Source organism: Cyprinus carpio, chromosome A21, assembly GCF_018340385.1.
Source record: "Cyprinus carpio isolate SPL01 chromosome A21, ASM1834038v1, whole genome shotgun sequence".
NCBI classification, from domain to species: domain Eukaryota; kingdom Metazoa; phylum Chordata; class Actinopteri; order Cypriniformes; family Cyprinidae; genus Cyprinus; species Cyprinus carpio.
In genome coordinates this window covers 1,851,608-1,867,822 of record NC_056592.1, presented here as the reverse complement: position 1 = coordinate 1,867,822, position 16,215 = coordinate 1,851,608, and the positions used below count along the sequence as shown (strand labels likewise).

Here is a 16,215-nt window from a genome sequence, read left to right as displayed (position 1 = left end):
TTTACCCCTGTGTTGGATTAATATCTCTCTCTCGATTATTCTCGACTCCGTGTTCCTTCCGGCACAGTAGCGTGACAAAGATATAAAAATTAAGCTATATATTTCCAAAGAATGTGGAAATATATTTGCCTTCCTTTAGCTCAAATAGGGCATTACACAAGGTCACGGGTTCAGTGACGATGTCTATTCCCGCGAACACACAGAGATGAATATATACTTTGAAGTGACTTTGGATAAAAGCATGATATTTTTCCAATGAATAAATAAATGTAAATCTAAAAGAATCTGTGAGAAGCAAAGTATAAAAAAGCTTGAAAAAAATACTATTTTAATGTCGCATCATACAGTTGCATGCAAGAGCTCAATCTGAGGCAAGAAAGATGGAGCCGGAGAGAGAACTGAACAAAACAGCCATGGAACCAGATAGAAGATAAATGGAACCTGATATTAGAGAGAGAGAGACCTGGTGAGAAGAGAGAAAGAACTGAAGCAAAGAGAAACAGAACTGGATAAAAGACTGATGGACCTGCAGAGAACACTGATGTGCTGTTTTATGTGCACATGTGATAAACTGGGGAAAGGAGAGATGGAACAAGATATTATAGAGAAAGAACAGGAGAAAACAGCAATGGATCCAGATATTAGAGTGAGACAACCTGAGAAAAGAGTGATTGAACCCGATATTAAAGAGAGAGAAATTGAGAAAAGAGCAATGGAACTGGATGGAAGAGAGATAGAACTGAAGAAAAGAGAGATGGACCCAGACATGAGACATACAGAAATGGAGAGAAAAGAGATGGAACCAGATATTAAAGAGGAGATAAAGATGAATAAAATGGGGGGGCTGGATATTAGAGAGCGCAAACAGGATATAAGAGAAAAAGAAATGGATGATTGTCAAGTACGTCATGAATTGCCAGCGGCAGCAGAAGCAGAAGACGGACCGGACATAAGCTCAGGTGAGATGGCACTATACACTGAAAAAAAGCTTTAACTCTACAGACTCCAAACTCATCCCAGATCTTCAGACTGATCTGAAGTTAGTTGCTATATCTTTTCTAACTGATTGGACTTACGGTTTTCATAAAAATGAAGATTAAAAATCATAAAAACATTCCGTCAAACTCCAACTGTCAAAATTCAAACCGAAACACACTGAAGCCCATTAGACTCAATTAGTCTGACTTTCTTTGTATTTTTTTTTTACTAAACAATTTAAAATTCATCTATCTATCTATCTATCTATCTATCTATCTATGTATCTATCTATCTATCTATCTATCTATCTATCTATCTATCTATCTTCATAGCAACACTCTAGCAACTATCCAAACCAACCTAGCAACCAACCCTGGTACCTTAGCAACCGCATAGCAACACCTTAGCAACCGCCCTGGGTACCCTAGCAACCGTATAGCAATACCTTAGCAACCTCCCCGGGTACCCTAGCAACCGCATAGCAACACCATATCTGGTTTTAGCTGGATTAGCAAAGAAACATGTTAACAACATGCTAGTAAATTGGTAATCAGGCTAGAGAAATGGTAGCGACATGCTAGTAACTTATTAATCATGCTAACAACATGCTAGTAACTTGTTAATCATGCTAGCAACATGCTAGTAGAAACATGTTAATGATGGAAACATGCTAGCGACATGCTAGTTACTTGCTAATCATGCTAATGACATGTTAGTCACTTAGTAGTCATGCTAGCAACTTGCTAGTCACTTGTAGTTACTTGCTAATCATGCTAATGACATGTTAGTTAGTTACTTGCTAATCATGCTAATGACATGTTAGTCACTTGGTAGTTAGTCACTTGCTAGTAATGCTAGAAACATGCTAGTCATTTGTTAATCATGCTAGTGACATGCTAGTCACTTGCTAATAATGTTAGAGACATGCTATTAACTTGTTAACGACATGCTAATGATTTATTAATCATGCTAATAACATGCCAGAGAAATGCTAATCACTTGCTAATCATGCGAATGACATGTTAGTCACTTTCTAATCATGCTGGAAACATGCTAGCAACATGCTAGTAACTTGCTAATCATGTTAATGACATGCTAGTTACTAGCAACATGCTAGTCACTTGTTAATAATGCTAATAACATGCTAGAAACATGCTAACGACATGCTAGTAACTTTGTTAATCATGCTAATGACATGCCAGTCACTTGCTAGTCATGCTAGGAACATGCTAGTCACTTGCCAATCATGCTGGAAATATGCTAGTGACGTGCTGGTCACTTGTTAGTCATGCTAGCAACATGCTAGTAACTTTGTTAATCATGCTAGCGACATGCTAGTCACTTGCTATTCATGCTAGCAACATGCTAGAAATATGCTAATGACATGCTATTATCTTTGTTAATCATGCTAACAACATGCAAGTCACTTGCTAATCATGCTGGAAACATGCTAGCTACATGCTAGTCACTTGTTAATCATGCTGGAATCATGCTAGAAACATGCTAATGAATGTAGAAACATGTTCGTCAATTGCTAATCATGCTAGAAACATGATAGAAACATGTTAATGATGGTAGCAACATGCTAGTCATTTGCTAATCATGCTAACAACATGCTAGTCATTTGCTATTAATACTAGCAACATGTTAACAACATGCTAGTAACTTTGTTAATCATGCTAATGACATGCTAGTCACTTGCTAGTCATGCTAGCAACAAGCTAGTCACTTGCTAATCATGCCAGCAAACAAGGTAGTTACTTGTTAATCATGTTAGCGACATGCTAGTTTACTATTTCTCATCTATTAATATATCTGTCTATCTATTTTTCTGATAGATTTTATTGCCTTCAAAACTTCAAAACTACTTCAAATTAGTTAAAACTGAAAACCCTCAAACTGTAAGCTTTTAACTTCAGACTTTCTGGCTAGGCTTTTTCAAGCCATCTTAAAGTTTGTCTACAAACTTTACTATCTATTTGAATATTAAACACTATCAAGTTTTCCCTCTTTTCATCTTACTCAAAAACATATAAAATAACATTTAATTAACACATAACTGTTTTACTATCCTCTTTAAGTCCCAAGCAAAGCATGCTGGGAACTACAGTTTCAGTAAAAATAATTTTTGAATACTTGATTGGGTCACATTCAACCTGAATAATTTAATCTAGTACATTAAGCACATTTAAGATAATTTTATTAATCAAAAGCAAAGAAATCAAGTTTAGAAGAGAAACACAATTTAGTGCATAGATCGCAAATAAAGTGATTTGATGAGTTAATGAGACAATATGTGTTTTCCTGTTTTCTCTATGTGGATGGAACACAACTGACAGACAAATCTTCAATGAAGTGTTTCAGAGAAACACAAGAGATGCCGACTGAAGCACTGAAACCTGTGCGACGTAACAGCAAAGAATTAATGCCTCCTAAAAGTAAGAATTATTTTATCAATGCACATTTCAGTAGACATAATGATAGAGGATCATGAAATAATTATAAGTTCATAGGATACACTAAACTTTCACTTTTGATGGCAGATCACACACTGGGCCTCCAGTGAAAAGATACTGAATGTTATCAAATCACAACTCTGCACAATGGAGACCATTAAAATAAATCCAACATACATTTAAACTACACCTTTACTCGTTGCAAGCAACACATTACAAGTAACACACACCACATCATCAAATTTTGTTTTAGTTTCATTTATTGACTGACTGATAAAATCAATTGAAAACCTCTCTCTTCCCCAGAGCTTTGTCACACAGACCTAAGCAATGCATGAGTTGGGCAAATATCTGCATGAGATCCGTTGTTTGCTACTAAATCTAAAGGTTTTCCCCTCTCTTGATCCACTTTGCTTTCAGTTCTTTACTTTTTAATTAATTTAAAAAAAAAAATTGAAAGAAAGTTGAAAGAGAGAGTGGGAAAGTGTTTAAGTGTAAGAGTCACATTTGAATGTAACAGTTTAATGTAGAATTACATTTAAAAGTAATGTTTCACAACACTCCTGTTACAACTAATGTTCCTGGAAGAAAAAAAAAAGTTATTGTATCTAAATAGTCTGTCTGTCTATTTTCATCAGTGTCTGAAAGTGAGGACAAACCTCCAGCTACTCCCTGAACAGACCACGATTACACCGGAGCACGTTGAAGGATTTTCCATTTTTCCAGTGAAGGTTGAGTACAAATGATCAATTGATTAATCAGTTGATATATATGATATGATATATAACTTTATTGTTAGACAAAGACTGATTTTTTTCTTTTCTTGCATGATATTATGTTCATTCACAATTACTAACAGGGATCACCAGATCTTTATAAACTCTTATAACAAAATACAACGTTTCACAAGTTTAGTGGAGTTTAGATCTTTTTATATCTTGGTTCACAAGATCTATTTATCATATTAAATAAATGATCTGCCTGGTCTTGTTACACATACTGTCTCTATGATCTTCCAAAGATAATGATCTGCCTGGTCTTGTTTAATATATTGATTCAGGATATAGCACACACTCTGTCGAATCAAGTGCCAGTGGATCAGAGACCTGCTCCCGCGACACGCAAAGCAACAGAGTACAGCGCGGGAGAAGACAGATTGGGCGAGTGCTGCTTCGAGCGGGTAGACACTCGTGTGTGTGCGGGATAATAAAATGATTCACGGAACTCCCGCAAAATAGAAATATCTAAACATAAGATATCTAAAACAAATAAACTGTTATTCATCGATTGCACAAAAGCAACATGAACCAATATAAAATATAAACGATTAACAGGCGCAAGTGTATGCAGAGTTTCTATTTAGGTTATAACACGTGCAGCGTTGAGCAATGCAGTGCTGAAATTTGCGTGCTCACGAATCGAATTGTAGACATTATGAAATATTCATTATGCATATATTTATTGTGTTATAACAGAGATTTGTGAGATTATGATGAACTGAGATGTCTTTTTGAGATTATAAATGCAGCGCTCTTTGCTGGCATTCTGCCAAACCATGCAGCAGCTGCTTGCTTTAGTTAAAAATAACTGTTCTGTGAATGTTGACGCTTTAATATCAACTATTTATCGGGCGCGCGTATGCTGGGATTTCATAAATTTCATGGAGAAAAAAAGTAAAGTAACTAGTAATGTAACTAATTACTAATTACTTTTGAAATAAAGTAATCAGAACAGTAACGTGATTACTTTTAACCCTTAATCAGTTTTTAATCAGTCTTTTTTTAAAAGTGTTACCTTCATCTCAGGGGCATGAAACTCCTTGACTTTTCCTAAATAATCTATCTAAACATGCACAAAAAACTGGGCTTGATTTGGTTGTTCTAAAGGTGTGTAAAAATGAAATCTCCATAAAGATTACCATAAAGATTACTCCATAAATGAATACTTTTTTCATTTTGTTTGTCAAAAAAAAAAAAAAAAAAGTAATCCATTATAAATCTGAAAATTTCTACATATAAACCAAGGTCTGGTCCTGGAGCATAAATAAAAAGTGGAACGAACTTTCCATCTCATACACAAACACACACACCACCCACCCACCCACCCACACACACACACACACACACACATGTATGTGACTGCAACAGAGAGCATTTTTACACAAAATGGCGAATAAAATAAACAAAACTGGCATAAATCAAAAAAAAAAAAAAAAAACATTTAAATCAAAGTCTGGTCCTAGAGCATAAACACACACACACACGCACACACACACACACACACACACACAAACACACACACAAACAAACACACACAAATGTATGTGACTGCAACAGAGAGCATTTTTATAGAAATTGGCAAATAAAATCAACTAAACTGGCATAAATCTGAGCATGAACAAGCATGTTCCCTCACTCACACACACACACACACACACAACACACACACAGAGAGAGAGAAAGAGAGGGAAAAGGTATGTATAAATGTATGTATAATAATTTGCAAAAGCAGATAATTCAAAATATATCAGACAACAACAACAAATTTTAACTTTGACAAAAATACAGATTTTTTTTATGTATTTCAGAATGTTTAAATATATATTCACAAAAGTAACATAAAGTTGTAATTCACGTAAAGTTGTGAGGAGAAGTTGAAGCGTCAAGAAAAATTAAGTGAAAATGAAATGAGTCCCTATATATGGACCTCTGTTGGATGTATGTGGTCATTGCACTTTCTTTCTTTAATTATAATTTCTAAAGTTTTTTCACAAACCTGTAGATGACAGTATAGTATCCCTAACACATAGAGCAATGTCCAAAAAACAATTTAGATTTAATGTAGATCGACATTTATGTGATTTTTTCTTTAAAAAATCATTTTATTTAAAAAAAAAAAAAAAAAAAAAAAAATTTAAAAAAGTAAATAGGTTAAAAACTTCATAAATGTATAGTTGAGAAGTAAATATAAATAAATATATATATATATATATATATATATATATATATATATATATATATATATTTCTATATAAAAAAATGTATATTTCCTTATGCAATCGCTCTTTAAAAGTTTGGGGTCTATCAGAACCCAAACACCAAAAAGGTTATCCTTTTTGAACACTGATTAAGCGTTAAAAGGGGTAATCAGTAATCAGTATTTTGAGTACATTTTCAGAGTAACTTGCCCAACACTGGTTACTAACCTATTTGATGTTTACATAAAAAATAGTTAAAAAAATTTATTTACACTGTTTTAGTGTGATTACTGTGTTTTATTATGCATATAGTGGTGTTTTCTGTGAAAATTGTTTGATGCTGCTTCTGTTTAACATTTTTGCTTACCTATTATTACGAATTCTGTCCATGGACTTCCGTAAGATCTCCACCAGAGGTCACTCGTCCATCATATTGACTCTCTCACTACACAGACTGTTACACATCACCACGGACTACATTTCCCATCATCCACTGCACTGATTGCACACAGCTATAACCAATCACACACACAGTATCTGTGTCTGGCGGTGCATTCCAAACGGGATATATCGCCCTCTGAAGTGCACTTCGGAGTGAAAACTATAATTGTGGCATTATTGAAGGGTCATTCCAAACCAAAGTGCTCAAAACTGGCCACTTCAAAGGGCCCTTCAAAATGAGGGATTTCGAAGGGTACAACTGATGGACACTTTGGTCTCCCATGATCCTTTGCGCAGATCCTTTGCACATGGACATGGAACACACAAAACTATTATACATTATTTATTCAACACACATACTTATTTACATTTAGAATTTGCACATATCATACCTGTACATAATTGTCTATATTATATATTTTGTTTTTGCATTTTTATACATTGTCTATTTTGTATATTTTTATATTATTATTATTATTATTATTATGTGTACTGTCTTGTCACTGTCATTCTGTTGCACTGTGGAGCTTCTGTCACTAAAACAAATTCCTCGTATGTGTAAACATACCCCGCAATAAAGCTCATTCTGATTCTGATTCTGATGATGACGCGCCTCCATGTGGGCACGTGATGATGACGCAGAAGGGCACTTCAAGTCAGGCACTTCAAGAAAAAGTAACTGTCACAGAATGGAACGCCAGGATTGTGGGATATCAAAGGCAGCGAAGGATACACTATGGTTCTCGGCCAGATGAAGGCATCTCAGGAGACAGGAACCACATTTTGCCTTGAGTTCCCTTGGAATGCGTACTCCAGGCTGCACAGTTTTTGCAGCCCTGTCTCACATTTTGCAATCCTTAATCAAACACACCTGATTCAGGTCACCTGCTCATTAGTAGAGACTCACAGACTTGAAATGGGTGTGTCAGACAAAAGAGACATGCAAAATGTGCAGTGTTGTGGGTCCTCCAGGAATGTGGTTGAGAACCACTGTGAAGCTCTCACTCCGGAGGGTAAACCCTTTGAAGGGATTAGGGCATAGGGATGAGCCCTTCCGAATGGAACACAGGGCCAGAATGCATCCTTCGAAGGATGCTCAAAGTCTAACCTTCGCAGGATTTCCTGATTGAGCCAGCAAGGGTTCCTGATTGCAGCTCCTGCCGCGTAGCAATGGTGCGAGAAGAGAGCTGCCATATATGTTTTTTGTTTGTCTTTTTTTCTCACAGGACAGCTACAATACAAAAACACTGTGCTTCACAATATCATGCACTGTTGTACATTAAACTGCCCAACAGTAGGCCTATATAAAATATTTTAAATGTAACAACATATATTTAAAATGCAACATACAGTACACTGTAGTGCAGCAGTAATATTAATGCAAGACCATCATATATGAAGTCTTTTTTGCAGAATACATAGGCTATTTTTTAGTACATTACAGTATGAAGGATAAAACTTTTACTTAAGGTTTTAAATGCATGCATTTTTTCCTCAATGCGCTGAAAAGTTACTGAAAGTACTTTACTAAAGCAACCACCAAGTACTATAGCTCTACACAATTAGTCCCTTCCTCATTTCCTTAAATCAGATCAGATCCCTGTACTGCAGGATAGACCTGAACCTCACTGCTGGACAGTGGAAATGTGCACTTAAACACTCTGGAGTCTATCCCAGATGATGTCCCGCTGGCAGAGGTGTACCAGGCTCTCTATGGCAGCCCGTACATTTTCGGATGTACAATTTCCAGAACTACTTCTTGTCTTTTATTTACAAGTTTTAACTAAAACAATGCACAGAAATTACTTTGCTTAATTTACAAATAACTTAAATTAAAAAGTAATAACTCCATTTTTTTAATTTTTATTTTCTCCAGAACTGTCCTAAAAGAATAGAAAAAGGAAAGTAAATTATTAAGACAGGGCTGCAATCTTAAGGTTAGAAAATATGACAGCAGGACATGCATAATACTTCAGAAATCATATTCCTGGATCATCAAGTTTGCCTAAAACATCTGTGGACATATCTTGCAACAAAATAAATAAATAATAAAATAAAAATAAAAAATGAAATAAAATAAAAATACAAGTGAAAGACTTAATCTGATTATTAAGTAGCCTTATAGGTCTACTTGTCTTATTGTTGTGGGCATTATATATGGGTGAGGGCTTGAATTGAACACAAGAGGTCCTAGTGTAAATATTACAGATGGTTGATGCCTTACCTCCGATCCACAAAGGCTGAGTTTTTGTCTCAAGTACAGGAATTATCAAATTCAGCCCTCAATTTAATAAATGCAAGAACTTTTGCCTCATACCAGCTAACAAATTAATCTGATCACATATTTTAAGACCCCTGAGTTTTAACATTTGTTTCACTAGCTATTTTAGTAAATTAAAACATAATACTTACATTTCTAAGTGTATTTGTCAGCCACCAACAGAACCATCACCCACTATTTTGTTTGAATAAAAGTCCCGTCGCCACCGGTGCGCTATGAATTGTGGGATAGGATAGGCTCGAATGTATGTATCCTTCATTTGCTGGAGAAATGGAGGGCCATATGAAGTCACGTTAGAATTGCGGCAGCCTTCATCATGCCGCAATCGGCCTTCTAATGCAGCCTTCAGAAGACGCAGTCTTTGAATTGGGATGCAGCTTGTATTACACTCACTCAGATCCTTCTCAAACTGCTGAGTATTGTCTAGTGTTTATTGCTCTCCAAGTGATAGCTACATTACGGAGCCATTCCAAGTATTCTTAGTCAAAGTCTAGTTATATCCTGTTCATTCGTGTCTTGATCCTAGCCTGTGTATCTCGTTTCTGTATGATCTCTGCCTGCCCTAAATTATATCGCCTGTCTTGGATTTCCCCTCTCGTCTCGCCCTGTTCGGATACTGTTTACCCCTCGCCTAGACCATCGCCTGTGTTTCGGATTAACCCTTTGGATTACCCCATTAGGACATTGTCCAACCGGAGATTGACCACACCCGTTCTCTGGACTACTCTTGTGTCTTGCCCTCAGTATACCTGTTTGCCATTGTCTGACCCTCGCCTGTTTTGTCCACGTTTTTACATAAAGCTTTGAAAATTGATCCAAGCCTCTCTCGTCTCGTTCGCCCCGTAACACCTATATGTATCAAAAAAAAAGAAAGCAAGAAATTGCTATGCACTTTATAGGGTTATGCACTTGATAAGATTAATACTTGTAAAACATGATACAGTAAGATGAAATATTGTTAACAGTAGCTCATTCATATTACAAACCTGATTCCAAAAAAGTTGGGACAATGTACAAATTGTGAATAAAAACAGAATGCAATGATGTGGAAGTTTCAAATTTCAATATTTTATTCAGAATACAAAACAGATGACATCAAATGTTTAAACTGAGAAAATGAATCTTTTTAAGGGAAAATAAGTTGATTTTAAATTAAATGGCATCAACACATCTCAAAAAAGTTGGGACAAGGCCATGTTTACCACTGTGTGGCATCCCCTCTTCTTTTTATAACAGTCTGCAAACGTCTGGGGACTGAGGAGACAAGTTGCTCAAGTTTAGGAATAGGAATGTTGTCCCATTCTTGTCTAATACAGGCTTCTAGTTGTTCAACTGTCTTAGGTCTTCTTTGTTGCATCTTCCTCTTTATGATGCTCCAAATGTTTTCTGTGGGTGAAAGATCTGGACTGCAGGCTGGCCATTTCAGTACCCGGATCCTTCTTCTACGCAGCCATGATGTTGTAATTGATGCAGTATGTGGTCTGACATTGTCATGTTGGAAATGCAAGGTCTTCCCTGAAAGAGACGATGTCTGGATGGGAGTATATGTTGTTCTAGAACTTGGATATACCTTTCAGCATTGATGGTGCCTTTCCAGATGTGTAAGCTGTCCATGCCACACGCACTCATGCAACCCCATAATGATAAAAATCCACTCAGTGTTTTTTTTTTTAAATCCCTATTTTAAAATTCCGTTTCTCAAATCAGGCTGTTCTGAGATTCCTGTCAGAATGACATAGTTCTGTACAGGCCCCTCCCACGATAGCTGATTGACAGTAGCGTTTCAGTACAGACTGGGCTGGTGTCTTACCTTTGACCCATCCTGAGTGACTGTAATCAGTCCGCCATTGTGTCGACTCCAGTGCAGGGGAAGACAAGAATGTCTCAGATTAAGCGACTGAGGTGTTTTGCTGTTGGATGTAATAATGAATATAGCAGTCGTCATTTACTCCTGACATCTGAACCACTGAAGACCCAGAGGATTAACGTTACTTTCGTTTTGAAGTAAATGCGCTGATCCCCGATCTGCATAAATGCATCTATTTTCATGCAAATCATTGGTGATCCAGCTTCATCTACAGTAGAAGTGAGTATAAGGGTTTTTTTATGTATCTTTGCAAATTGCCTTTCCTAATAACGTGCTAGTTAGCAAGTTCCATGGCTAAAGTAAACAGTATCATGAGAACGGCTGGTCACCCACGGAAGAGAAGGGCGAGGTTAACAGAGATCATTAGCATTTAAAGCAACATGGACTAGAACCGCGTGCTGAAAACAGAGCTGTTTTTGACAGGGTAAAAAGGGTGTTTTTAATACTACCATTGAGAAATTTTAACCAAAGTATGTTAGACTTTTCATTAAGACCCTAAAGAATCATATAAACTAGTTGAAAATGGGCATCTGATGACCCCTTTAAGGTTGCCATGCCCCATTCTTATTCTGCTTAAAATGACTTGTTATTTCCTGCTCATAACATTATCTTCTGATACACCCACTCTGTTTTGTATAGAATATAAATGCCTGTATTTTGTTTCTTTATGCAATTGCTGCTGCCATTTGTCCATCATTTCATTCCACACTATGCCCTTTCCCTTAGATTTATATAATTTAATATTAATTTCAACATTTTCTGTTTTGGTTGCCTTTTTTGCTAGCTTGTCTGCCCTTTCATTGCCTGGTGTTCTGACGATTTGTGCTACCCTGTCAGATTTTGCTACCTCCCATTGAAACAGAAGGTAGCACAATGCGACAACAAAAATGCTACCCATCAGATTATGCTTTATTAACGCGTACACCTAACCCAACCCTAAACCTACCCTTACTATAATGAAAATACAGTTATGTGTTGTTAAGCATAAAAAATAGTCTAACAACATCTCATCAGACCGCAGTTCACAGTTGTTTTACTTAATCTCATTTGGCTGCTGTAGCTTTTCCGCATTCGTTTGACTCACGCCTGACGCTGAGGTGAAGTTGAAGTGCACGTCTGAAAATTATCCCTTTTGATGTGGTCATAAAGAGAATAAGAGATACCACTGTTCCGCATCTTAATACATTAAAATCGAGAAAAAAAAAAGGGACAGCAGCTCATTTGCAATTAAAGAGACAGGCCCGAAAAACAGAGTGTTTCTGCTTCCACTCAAAATAGGCATTTTCAAAATGATATAATAAATGATCTGTGCTGTGGGGTATTTTGAGCTGAAACATCACAGACACATTCTGGGGACACCAGAGACTTATATTTCATATTGTAAAAAGGGGCATAATATGTCTCCTTTAATGTAAATAAACGTGCAAACAATATACTTGCTCTTGAGAATTTATTTTGATGTTGATTACATTGTGCAAGCTGTCTCTTTAATACCACATGATTTAAATAGGCTACATGTTGCTGCTGATTGGGCTGACATTTTTGACATACCCACCAAACAAGAGAAAACATATCTCAAACCCTGTTGCATACCGTTTGCAGGAAACATGTCGTTTAAACCGGAAACCATAGCAAAATGTTGCGCATCAGTTTGAGCTTGAACTTGCCCCAGGCTTTCGCTTCTTTCACTTTCAAAACAGGCTTTTATTTTTCAGAAGATCCTTTCATGCCCAAAATGTTTTTATTTTGAGATTTTCCAAACAGTTGATATTTTATTGCTTCATTTCATGTTTTGTTCATTCTCTGCAGTATGGCCAGGAGACAAAAAGGTCAGTAAATTCAACTTTCTACATTATTTACTCTGACTTTTGATCTTGCTTTGAGGAAGTAAATGTGTCCTGCAGTGAATTCTACTGATGAATTCACTTCTGTCAAGCACAATAATCTGGTGATTATGGCCTATATAATGACAAATGCCAGTATGATATTAAATAACTTGCATTTTCGTATTTGAAAGGTCAAAGAGACGAGACTGAAAAGAGTAAGTTATCCTTCAAAATTTTTTGCATTAAGTAACATTAATAAAGTTACTTAACTCTAACTTATGTATATATGCATGTATATAATGTATTTATTTATAGAACATTTTAGTGTTTACAAAATGCAAGAAAGACACAAATAAGAAATGTTTGTAAGAATAATATATAATATAAATAATATAACTATATAATTTAATGTATGTGTGTGTGTGTTTGTGTGTGTGTTTGTTTGTTGGTGTTTTTGTTTTTTTTTTTATGTAATTTTATATTTTTGTGTGTGTGTGTGTGTGTGTGTGTGTGTGTGTGTTTAATTGCACTTATTTTGTGTTTTTTAGGAGATAAATCAGTGTATGAATTTTAGGGTTAAATGTAGAAATCCGGCTGTTGTCACACTGTTTTATTTTCTTATTACAGGTCTTCTCTTGAACAATGATGGTAAGTTGCCTAATTTGGAGGTATATTTTGATAGTTGGTTTAAGAACTTAATTGGTTTTCAAGTAGGATTTTAGAGTAGTATTGATGCATTCCAAAATATTTGTTTGTGCAATGATCTGACTAAATAACAAAAGAGAAAGAGAAAAGATCCTGCAGGTCACTTTACATAAAACACACACAATAGTGAATATAGGATTTCCATTCCACCAAATGAAGTGTTAATTTACATATAATGCTATTCAGTATAATTCATACATAATTCAAAGTATAAATGTAATTCAAATGCTGTTCAGATAACACTCTTGTCTACTTCAAAAGCTGCAGTGTAAAGAACACATACACTCTAAATAAATCATAGATTTAAATTTTTCATGCAGTTTTTTTCTTTGTTTTTTTTTACTCTTTTTAACAGATAAAACATTGACAGATGAAGCTGGCTGCTCTAGAGGATCCAATGATCAGCTGAGGTTTATGGTGCTTGGAGGTGATGATGATCTTATGGATAAAGCATGTGGCACAATCCTGGGAGAAAGAGAGAACAGGGATGCATTTAAATTTGGAATACTCAAGCCGAAAACAGCTTACGTTTGTGGACGAGAGGTTTCAGTATTAAAAACTCCATCATATTGGCTGGAACACTTGGAATCATACTACATTCTCAGCAATGGAGTTAAATCTCTGAAAAATGACCTGCAGTACTTTGAATTGCTGTCGTTTCCGGGAACTAATGCCTTTCTGTTAGTACACAGAGATGTGAAAAACTCTGGTAGTGAGTATTATCTTTTAAAAGCTCTCAGTGATGTGTTCGGGAAGGAGGTCTTGGACTACTGCATGGTATTATTTATAGATGAGGCTAGGCACGATGATCCAATAAAGAACACCTGTTTGCAGATGTGTGGAGGCAGATACCACATCTTACAGAGCACTGAAGAAAATCTTAATCTGTTATTTAAAAAACAAGAGGCAATGACACAGTGGAAAAGCAGCAATTTTTTCACAAATAATTGGGAAATTTTCAGAATAGCTGAAAATTATTTTGAAGCGGAGTATAAGAAAAAGGAGAATAAACTGAGGATAGAATTGGCAGAAAAATAATTTATTTGAAAATAGTAAAAAAGATAAAGGAGAATAAATATATTATAGAGTTGGTAAACAAATAAGATACAAGAATCAAGGATGAGCATAATAAACTGGCTGAGTCCAAAGACAGAGAAAAACAGCTACGCAGTGAGTTGGATGCTCTCAAAAGCAGTGAAAACCAGGAGGGGAAGCTAAAACAAGAGATGATCATTCATGAAGACAAAGAAAAACAGCTACGCAGTGAGTTGGCTGGAGAACTTGAGGGTAATAAAAAGATGGATGTGAATTTAAAAAAAGAGAGTGAGTGAGTTATGAAGACAGAGAAAAACAGCTACGCAGTGAGTTGGATGCTCTCAAAAGCAGTGAAAACCAGATGAAGGAGAAGCTAAAACAAGAGATGATCATTCATGAAGACACAGAAAAACAGCTACGCAGTGAGTTGGATGCTCTCAAAAGCAGTGAAAACCAGGAGGAGGAGGACTTACAGAAGCTAAAACAAGAGATGATCATTTACAAAAAAAAAAAGTTGGCTGCTCTCAAAAACAGTGAAAAGCTAAAACAGGGAGAAGCTAAAACAATAGATGATCATTTACAAAGACAAAGAGAGACACTTTAAAGATGACAGAATTAAACTTCAGAGAGACAAAAAAAAGGACAGCTCAAAGAAAATAAAAAACAGTAATCTGACCGCAGCAAAAGAACTGTTTCTACCGTTCAAATAACAATCAGAATGTGCTATATTCCAGAGAGAGGAAGAAATACAAGTCAAAGAAAAAGGAGCTGTGTGAGAAAGAGAGAGAACTGGATAGAGGAGTCGAGGAATTGGATAAAAGAGAGAGAAATCTGGATGAACGAGAGAAGCAGCTGGAGATCAGAGAGAGAGAGAAGTGAAACAGAGAAATCCTGGATCTAGTGAACACTGAAGGAGTGGAATCCTGGATTCATCACGGCCTTCATAAAATATTTTAATTATCCTTTTCCGTGATTATTGATCAAGTTATTAATCAGCATTTAGCCTCATAGATTTTTAGTTGATTGAATACAATTATTATTTACCATGCACCAGTGAGTAGACATTGAAAATATGTATATTTATAACTTTCTCTCCCTTAGTGAGAAGTTGGAATGTGTAACTAGGTTTTGTTTATTCTCTCAGGGTCACTGTGACTGCCCAAGTGCTACCTGTGCTTTGACGTAATTAGAAACCTCTGTTAGAGTAGAATCCGTGGTGTCTTGAGCAAGTACACAGAGCGGCCTACGAACTCCTTGAGAGTATTGAAGCTGATTTCTGCTGATGAAACTGCAAACTATTTTCTTCAGTAAATTTTTCTTCAGTTGACTTCATCTCTTGACTCCTGGTCTTCATTCATCATACCTGGTCCTTGGGTTTTAACTGTAAATTCCCCTACACTCTTAAGAAAAATGGTTCTAAACAAAAACAGAAAAGGGTTCTTCAGCTTGTAACAACAGCAGAACCCTTTTTGGTGCTAAATAGAACACTTTTTATAGGGTTCCATAAAGAACCTTGCTTTGAAAGTGCTATTGTGACGTCCCAGTCTATGTTGGGCGATATGTTTGGTTGTGTGTGATTTTTAGGTGCCAGGTGGAGGGGGCGTGGCCGACACACCTGACACAGTTAAATGCCTCTGAGACTGTTCTGA

The 16,215-nt window shown here is 36.1% G+C and overlaps 1 protein-coding gene across 1 annotated transcript; it reads left to right on the top strand.

Annotated features, from left to right (window-relative positions):
• Positions 1-831: 831 nt before the first annotated feature.
• Positions 832-14,569, top strand: LOC109090672. Its single transcript, XM_042711357.1, has 7 exons — positions 832-959; positions 3,318-3,416; positions 4,073-4,165; positions 12,810-12,829; positions 13,018-13,041; positions 13,454-13,474; positions 13,887-14,569. The coding sequence occupies exons 4-7, from the start codon at positions 12,811-12,813 to the stop codon at positions 14,567-14,569; spliced, it is 747 nt and encodes a 248-aa protein (XP_042567291.1). The 5' UTR covers positions 832-959; positions 3,318-3,416; positions 4,073-4,165; position 12,810.
• Positions 14,570-16,215: the final 1,646 nt, after the last annotated feature.